Source organism: Perca fluviatilis, chromosome 8, assembly GCF_010015445.1.
Source record: "Perca fluviatilis chromosome 8, GENO_Pfluv_1.0, whole genome shotgun sequence".
NCBI lineage: Eukaryota > Metazoa > Chordata > Actinopteri > Perciformes > Percidae > Perca > Perca fluviatilis.
The window spans coordinates 1,057,833-1,067,598 of record NC_053119.1 but is presented as its reverse complement, the minus strand read 5'-3'; the positions used below and the strand labels follow the sequence as shown (position 1 = coordinate 1,067,598).

The following is a 9,766-nucleotide window of genomic DNA, read 5'->3' as shown; positions in this document are numbered from 1 at the left end:
GAGAAAAGATCTCGTAATTACGAGTATATTATATAGTATTAGTTATAATGGACATAGTACATGGTACTAAAAGACATTAGCATCTCCCAATGTCTCAGACCCAAACCAAAATAAAAACAGATTAATGTAAGCGACTTTGAGTTCGTGAAAAGCGCTATATAATTTAAATTTATTATTATTAGACGTATGGCATCAGCTAGCCTGAAAGCTTCACACAAACAGCTGTTTTCTGTTGTGAAAATGCATCCGTCTCATAATTACGAGATCTTTTCTCAATATTATGAGTACTTTTGAGCTCGTAATTAGAGATGCGTGGATTATTTTCGATTTTCTTTGAGTTAGGCCAGCCGATACCGATTTCATTTTTTTCAACCACTTTAGGATCTCATAATTACATCTTTTCTCAATATTACGAAATCTTTTTTTAATATTACGAAATCTTTTCCAATATTACGAGATCTTTTCTCAAAATTACGAAATCTTTTCTCATAATTACGAGATCTTTTCTCAAAATTACGAAAATCTTTTCCAAAATTACGAGATCTTTTCTCAATATTACGAAATCTTTTCCAAAATTACGAAATCTTTTCTCATACTTACGAAATCTTTTCCAAAATTACGAGATCTTTTCTCAATATTACGAAATCTTTTACAAAATTACGATATCTTTTTCCAAAATTACAAAATCTTTTCTCAAAATTACGAAATCTTTTCTCAAAATTACGAAATCTTTTCCAAAATTACGAAATCTTTTCTCATAATTACGAAATCTTTTCTCATAATTACGAAATCTTTTCCAAAATTACGAAATCTTTTCTCAAAATTACGAAATCTTTTCTCAAAATTACGAAATCTTTTCTCATAATTACGAGATCTTTTCTCAAAATTACGAAATGTTTTCCAAAATTACGAGATCTTTTCTCAATATTACGAAATCTTTTCCAAAATTACGAAATCTTTTCTCATAATTACGAGATCTTTTCTCAAAATTACGAAATCTTTTCCAAAATTACGAGATCTTTTCTCAAAATTACGAAATCTTTTCTCAATATTACGAGATCTTTTCTCAAAATTACGAGTACTTTTGAGCTCGTAATTAGAGATGCGTGGATTACAACTTTCTAGGCTGATTCCAATTTGCGATTTTCTTTGAGTTAGGCCAGCCGATACCGATTTAATTTTTTCCAACCACTTTAGGATCTCATAATTACATCTTTTCTCAATATTACGAGATCTTTTCTCAAAATTACGAGATCTTTTTTCAATATTACGAGATCTTTTCCAAAATTACGAGATAGGATCTCAAAATTAAGAGATCTTTTCTCAAAATTAAGAGATCTTTTCTCAATATTACGAAATCTTTTCCATAATTACGAAATCTTTTTTCAATATTACGAAATCTTTTTTCATAATTACGAGATCTTTTTTCATAATTACGAAATCTTTTTTCAATATTACGAAATCTTTTTTCAATATTACGAAATCTTTTCCAATATTACGAGATCTTTTTTCAATATTACGAAATCTTTTCCAATATTACGAGATCTTTTTTCAATATTACGAAATCTTTTCCAATATTACGAGATCTTTTCTCAATATTACGAGTAGTTATTGGCCGGTTCTAGCGTTGCTCTTTAGATGTGTGTGAATGTCCCACACCAGGAGTAATTCATATAGTTCTATTTCATAGTGATCCATTATCTGTTCAACACATGTTCTATTAAAGAAAAGATAGAAAATACATATTTGTGTGTGCTGTAAAGTGGTTAGAAAATCTGAAATCGGAATTGGCCTAGAAAATTATGTTATTTTCTCGATATTACGAGATAAGGTGTTCTATGGTGAATTTAATACGCTTCCGTAAAAATGTCCCCCTGTTCACCTTTTGATTTCTGGGTCTGACTGTATTCGAACACAACAACAAATTAATATTCGGTGATCGTTAGTGTATCCAGGAGACTCCTGTGTCGTTGCATTAGAAACATTTTATTTATTTATTTAAAAAAAACTCTATAAATGTATGTTTGTAAAACTTAGGAATCTGCAGCTCTGCACACATCTCTGCTTGTATTTTTACAAAACATTTATTAATAAAAGTCAGTTTTTCTAGATCTACAAAGCGCCAGAATTCAGAACATTTGTAAAAAATAAAATAAACATTGAAATGATCAAAATCAATCAAGGTTTCCGATTCTTTTCTTTCCCGTCTTAAGCTGCAGACACACCGACCAGACGGCCAATCAGACGGCAGTAATGCCAGCGGGGACCGATCAGTTTTGGTCCAAAAAGTTTCTCAGAACACAACGGAGAGACGAGACCTAATACGTCTCCATAACAGCGCTAAATGCACATGTGCTGTATGTACGAGGATTTACGACATCGCACGATCTGTTCCACGCTTCTGGTCGACAGCCAAGCTAACGTTAGTTTAGCTAACGGCTAATTCGGCTGGCCGCTAGCTGATTGTAGCGGTCTGCCGTTAGCCTCCACAGGCAAGCCAATGTTAGTTTAGCTAACGGCTAATTTGGCTGACCACTAGGTGATTGTAGCGGTCTGCCGTTAGCCTCCACAGGCAAGCCAATGTTAGTTTAGCTAACGGCTAATTTGGCTGACCACTAGGTGATTGTAGCGGTCTGCCGTTAGCCTCCACAGGCAAGCTAATGTTAGTTTAGCTAACAGCTAATTTGGCTAACCACTAGGTGATTGTAGCGGTCTGCCGTTAGCCTCCACAGGCAAGCCAATGTTAGTTTAGATAACGGCTAATTTGGCTGACCACTAGGTGATTGTAGCGGTCTGCCGTTAGCCTCCACAGGCAAGCTAACGTTAGTTTAGCTAACAGCTAATTTGGCTGACCACTAGGTGATTGTAGCGGTCTGCCGTTAGCCTCCACAGTTAAGCTAACGTTAGTTTAGCTAACAGCTAATTCGGCTAACCGCTAGCTGAGACAGCATGTAATAACTTTAAAAGACCCTCAAAATAAAACTTGAAAATAACCGTTAACATATATAACAGCTGTTACGTTCTACTTTACTACTTGTGCTCATTTAAAATACAATCACTCAGTACTTGTCTTTATTGTTATTACTGTAAAGTAACCGACAGGGGGGCCAAATTCTCTGGGTGGGCAAAGCAGAGAAAGGGGAGGTAACCTTTCCCCTTATGACCTCATAAGGAGAAGATTCCTGATTGGCCCATCTGAGCTTTCATTTCCTCAAAGGCAGAGCAGGATACCCAGGGCTCGGTTTACACCTATCACCATTTCTAGCCACTAGGGGACCATAGGCAGGCTGGGGGGGGAACTCATATTAATGTTAAAAAAACTCATAAAGTGACATTTTCATTCACAGGATCATCCAAATCTTCCTGCAGTTACTGCGTTCACTATTCAGCTTAATTATGAATTAAATATAAAATATGTCACTTAGATTCCTCGGTGAAGTAAACAAATAAACAGCCGTGTATGAATTCATCTTTATTCATCTTTAACAATCCTAAAACATATTTATCCTGATCCTGGATCAGGGACTCAGAGGCCTCGTGTCTCGTTTCTTCTCCTACTGACTCGTTTCCTCTCCTACTGACTCGTTTCCTCTCCTCCTGTCTTGTTTCCTCTCCTCCTGTCTCGTTTCTTCTACTAATGTCTCGTTTCCTCTCCTCCTGACTCGTTTCCTCTCCTCGTGTCTCGTTTCCTCTCCTACTGTCTCGTTTCCTCTCCTACTGTCTCGTTTCTTCTCCTACTGTCTCATTTCCTCTCCTCGTGTCTCGTTTCCTCTCCTACTGTCTCGTTTCCTCTCCTACTGTCTCGTTTCTTCTCCTACTGTCTCGTTTCTTCTCCTACTGTCTCATTTCCTCTCCTCATGTCTCGTTTCCTCTCCTCGTGTCTCGTTTCCTCTCCTCGTGTCTCGTTTCCTCTCCTACTGTCTCGTTTCCTCTCCTACTGACTTGTTTCCTCTCCTACTGACTCTTTTTCTCTCCTACTGACTCGTTTCCTCTCCTACTGACTCGTTTCCTCTCCTCCTGTCTCGTTTCCTCTCCTAATGTCTCGTTTCCTCTCCTCGTGTCTCGTTTCCTCTCCTAATGTCTCGTTTCCTCTCCTCGTGTCTCGTTTCCTCTCCTGCTGACTCGTTTCCTCTCCTACTGACTCGTTTCCTCTCCTCCTGACTCGTTTCCTCTCCTCCTGTCTCGTTTCCTCTCCTAATGTCTCGTTTCCTCTCCTCGTGTCTCGTTTCCTCTTCTAATGTCTCGTTTCCTCTCCTCGTGTCTCGTTTCCTCTCCTACTGACTCGTTTCCTCTCCTACTGACTCGTTTCCTCTCCTACTGACTCGTTTCCTCTCCTCCTGACTCGTTTCCTCTCCTAATGTCTCGTTTCCTCTCCTCGTGTCTCGTTTCCTCTCCTACTGTCTTGTTTCCTCTCCTACTGTCTCGTCTCCTTTTTAATCCAATCAGCTGCGAGGAAGGCTGATGACTCTTCCCCTCGGAGCCTCGGCTACGTCCGGTTGGCTGGAGAACGTCCTGGGACTCATCGTCCCGCCCCCGACCATAAACTCCACCCCTCCCCCTCCCCCCACGCCGTTGTCCATCTCCCTCCCCTTCCCAGCATGCATCCTGCCCGCCGCAGACAGCAGCCGGACGTCCGAGGGCGCGCTGGCCACCGTGTGGCGCCGCACGCCGCCAGACTTCTCCAGGTAGGCCTCGCCCTCCTGCTCCACCAGCGGCGCCAGGGACGCCGAGTCCGACCAGGTGTGGTGCTGCGTCACGGTGACCTTCGGAGACGAGCACAGGTGGCGAGGCTCTGGGGACCAATCAGGAGACAGGAGACAGGAGTCAGAGAGAACAGACGCAACTCACTCATCTAAAAGGGCTTTTAGATGAGTGTAGATATATTATATTATATTATATATATATATTATTATATTATATTATTATATATATATATATATATATATATTATATTATATGATATATATATTATTATATTATATTATTATATATATATATATATATATATGTATATATATATATATATTATATTATTATATATTATATTTATTATTATATATATATATATATATATATATATATAATATATTATATTATTATTTATTATATATTATATTATATGATATATATATATATTATATATATATATATATATTATTATATATATATTATATATATTATATATATTATATAATATAATATATATATATTATATATTATATTATATATATGTATATATATTTATATATATTTATTTATTTATATATATTTATTATTATATATTATTATATTAGGAGAGGTTTAGGGTCATTTAACGCAACTTTCTGGCCGTAGTAACACACACACACACAGATAAACACACACACACACACACACACACACACACACACACACAGATAAACACACACACACACACACAGACAGACAGACAGACCGACAGACAGACAGACCAGATGTAAATGAACTAACCACGTCCCGGGACATGAAGGATAATATCAGGGATAGGAGAGTGGCGTTGGTGTGGTGGCGTGCTGCAGATTACAGCCATAATCTCATCAGACTCAAACAGGCCGCGCGTCTGTGAGCCTGTTAATCCACCAACCACAGCAGCCGATCAGGAGGATTTAAAACAGCTGATTAGTGCCGAGCCCGCCCCCCTGACCTCTGACCTCTGACCTCTGACCCTCTTCCCAATCGACCACGCAATTCATTTATTTTTTTCTGGGTCAATAGATTTCAAATTCAACCTTTTTTTTGGTGACGTTTTCGTCACATTTTTCTAAAACTTTCGTCACTTTTTCCCGATAGTTTTTAGATTAGATTTAGATAGATTTTTCTGCACTTTACTTTTTTGTTGTTTTTTTACAACATTTTTTTATCTTTTTTCCCCCCAAATGCTTTAAAATTAACTAAAACACCCAAATTCAATGAATGAAAGTAGTGAACTGATGCATTTATTTTACTTGTGAAGAGTAATGGTTGTACGGAACCATCCACGTTATGTTTTTTGGACAATTTGGTTGAAAGAAAACCCAAATTTCTAAATGCCTAATAGTGCCTAGCAGTGCCTAGCAGTGCCTCACAGTGCCTAACAGTGCCTAGCAGTGCCTAACAGTGCCTGCAACGCTCGTAACAGTGCCCACGAACGGTGCCCAACGGTGCCTAACTCCTCGCGTGCCTCACAGTGCCTAACGGTGCGCACCTGTAGCAGGTGCCTAACGGTGCCGTGGTGCCCAACGGTGCCTTACGGTGCCTAGCAGTGCGGCGAGGTCTACGGTGCCCTAGCGGGTGCCTAACCGGTGTAGCTGCCAACAGTGCCTAACGGTGCTGCAAACAGTGCCCAACGGTGGCCTAGCGGTGCCTACCGGTGCCGCGACCGAATGCTAGCGGTGCTCGCGGTGCCGCAACGGTGCCTAACGGTGCCCAACGGTGCCTGCAGTCGCTAGCGGTGCCGGCCAACGGTGCCTAACGTTGCCCAACGGTGCCGTCCCAACGGTGCCCAGCTCAGTGCCCAAGCAGTGTTAACGGTTGCCTAACGGAGCGGGCCACGGTGCCCAGCGGTGCCTACGGTGCCTAGCAGGTGCCAACGGTGCCCTACAGGTGCTAGCGTTCGGTCGCCTGGTGCCTAACGGTGCTAAATGCCTAACGGTGCCTAAGCGGTGCCGTAGGTGCCTAAGCGGTGCTGGGGCCTAACGGTGCCTAATAACGGTGCCTAACGGTTGCGGTGCCCAATGAGTGCTAACGGTGCTAACAACGGTGCCTAACAGTGCCTAACGGTGCCTATAACGGTGCCTAACGGTGCCTAGCAGGTGCCCAATGAGTGCTCGGTCCTAGCGGTGCCAATAGTGCCTAACGGTGCCTAACGGTGCCTAACAGTCCTAGAAGTGCCTAACGGTACCTAACCGTGCCCGGTGCCTAACAGTGCCTAACGGTGCCCAATGGTGCCTAGCGGTGCTACGGTGCCTAGAAGTGCCTAGCGGCCGTAACGGCAGTGTAACGCAACAGGGCCTAACAGTGCCTAACGGGGCCTAGCGGTTGCCTAACAGGTGCCTAACAGTACCTAACAGTGCATGGGCCCAACGTTGCCTAACGGGTTAAGCGGTGCCCAATAGGCCGGTACTGCCTAACAGTGCCTAACCGGTGCCTAACGCTTTAGCGGTACCCGCGTGCCGCAACAGGGCCTAACAGTGCCTAGCAGGGCCTGACTTTTTGCTAGAAGCTCACAACGTAGCTATGGCTGACCTTAGGCCTACTTTAGCATATCAACATTAGCTCACTAAGAACCTGGGAACCACAATCCCAAACTTTGATTTCCTGTGTACTGAGTTGTTTACCTAAAGTAAACTTCTTCGACTTTTATCAACATCATGTTTTTTTTTGTTTTTTTTATATTAGTTTTTCTAAAATAATACTTGAAATAAATCCCAATATATCGCCTCATGCTCAGTATCGCAATATATAGAATGGTGACCCATGTATGGGGATACGTATCGTATCGCCAGATGCTTGCCAACACACAGCCCTAGTACCGATGATACGTATCGATGTTTTCACTTTGCTGAGATGATACTGGATGCTAACTCAGAGTTTGTCTCTCCACGCTCCGTGGACGGCGTCGCATTAGCTCGGCATATCCATCTGGGAACTTTCCGTTGGAGAACTTTTGGGAAGGGGCGAAAATCCTGGTTAGCTGATTGAATAAACCATCTGTCTATCACCTATAGTTGGTGATAGACGGGGCAAAATCAACCAATCAGATCAACGAAGCGTCTGAAAATACAACCACGAGCCAGGCTACCCCTGCTGCTGCTGCAGGCCAAGCATAGCTCGTTAGCTCGTTAGCTCGTTAGCTCAGAAAGCTAGCAGCATGTCGGTAAAGGATGTTTACCGTTTGTGTAACAAGAATTTAGGAATAAAAGGCCCCATTTCAGGTTCCCGGTCCATATTCCAAAAGAAGGATCCAAGAGGAAAAAGCATTAGCGAGCGGCTAACAGAATTAGGGCTACCGCTGTCTGAAAATCCTGGTTAGCTGATTGGATAAACCATCTGTCTATCACCACCTCAAAACCAACGCTGATTGGCCTAGCTGATTTCTCTAATCTCAAGATGCCAGACTGATCTGAGAGTGGAAAACTGGAGCTCGCCAGATCAGGACGCTGTCAGGAGGCTAGATGTGGCGTGCCTTGACTGCTCGCGGGGGGGCGGAGCAAGTGGTTTTATTCGTGCGCGTGGATTGGGCAGCGATGGCGAGCACTCACCCAGCAGCTGGGTTGGGTTTCTGTTGTGCAGAACGTTGCTGAGATACGGAGACACGACGATGGCCACCAGGCGCTCCAGCTGGTAGTACTCCAGACTGGGAAGACCCGACTCGTGGGTACCCTGACAGAGAGAGAGAGAGAGAGGGGTACTGTTACCCAACATTATAGGGTTTACGGTACCCTGACAGAGAGAGAGGGGTACTGTTACCCAACATTATAGGGTTTAAGATACCCTGACAGAGAGAGAGAGAGAGAGAGAGGGGTACTGTTACCCAACATTATAGGGTTTAAGATACCCTGACAGAGAGAGAGAGAGAGAGGGGTACTGTTACCCAACATTATAGGGTTTAAGATACCCTGACAGAGAGAGAGAGGGGTACTGTTACCCAACATTATAGGGTTTAGGGTACCCTGACAGAGAGAGAGGGGTACTGTTACCTGACATTATAGGGTTTAGGATACCCTGACAGAGAGAGAGGGGTACTGTTACCCAACATTATAGGGTTTAGGGTACCCTGAAAGAGAGAGAGGGGTACTGTTACCTGACATTAGGGTTTAAGATACCCTGACAGAGAGAAAAAAAAAAAAAAGGGGTACTGTTACCCAACATTATAGGGTTTAAGATACCCTGACAGAGAGAGAGAGAGAGAGAGAGGTACTGTTACCTGACATTATAGGGTTTAGGATACCCTGACAGAGAGAGAGGGGTACTGTTACCTGACATTATAGGGTTTAGGATACCCTGACAGAGAGAGAGGGGTACTGTTACCTGACATTATAGGGTTTAGGGTACCCTGACAGAGAGAGAGAGGGAGGGAGAGAGAGAGAGAGAAAGAGAGAGGTACTGTTACCTGACATTATAGGGTTTAGGGTACCCTGACAGAGAGAGAGGGGTACTGTTACCTGACATTATAGGGTTTAGGGTACCCTGACAGAGAGAGAGGGGTACTGTTACCTGACATTATAGGGTTTAGGATACCCTGACAGAGAGAGAGAGAGAGAGGGGTACTGTTACCCGACATTATAGGGTTTAGGATACCCTGATAGAGAGAGAGGGGTACTGTTACCCAACATTATAGGGTTTAGGATACCCTGACAGAGAGAGAGAGAGAGGGGGTACTGTTACCCGACATTATAGGGTTTAGGATACCCTGACAGAGAGAGAGGGGTACTGTTACCTAACATTATAGGGTTTAAGATACCCTGACAGAGAGAGAGGGGTACTGTTACCCAACATTATAGGGTTTAGGATACCCTGACAGAGAGAGAGGGGTACTGTTACCCAACATTATAGGGTTTAGGATACCCTGACAGAGAGAGAGGGGTACTGTTACCTGACATTATAGGGTTTAGGATACCCTGACAGAGAGAGAGGGGTACTGTTACCTGACATTATAGGGTTTAAGATACCCTGACAGAGAGAGAGAGAGAGAGGTACTGTTACCCAACATTATAGGGTTTAGGATACCCTGACAGAGAGAGAGAGAGGGGTACTGTTACCCAACATT

At 42.8% G+C, this 9,766-nt stretch overlaps 1 protein-coding gene across 1 annotated transcript in view; it reads right to left on the bottom strand.

Moving 5' to 3' along the window:
* Nucleotides 1-3,457: 3,457 nt before the first annotated feature.
* Nucleotides 3,458-9,766, bottom strand: part of prr5l (proline rich 5 like) — a 43,235-nt gene continuing 36,926 nt past the window's right edge. The window contains exons 6-7 of the mRNA XM_039808072.1: nucleotides 8,259-8,439; nucleotides 3,458-4,792 (exon numbers count right to left, since the gene is read on the bottom strand). Of these exons, the coding sequence (XP_039664006.1) occupies nucleotides 4,443-4,792; nucleotides 8,259-8,439 (531 nt within the window). The 3' untranslated portion in view covers nucleotides 3,458-4,442. The remainder of the gene's footprint in view (nucleotides 4,793-8,258; nucleotides 8,440-9,766) is intronic.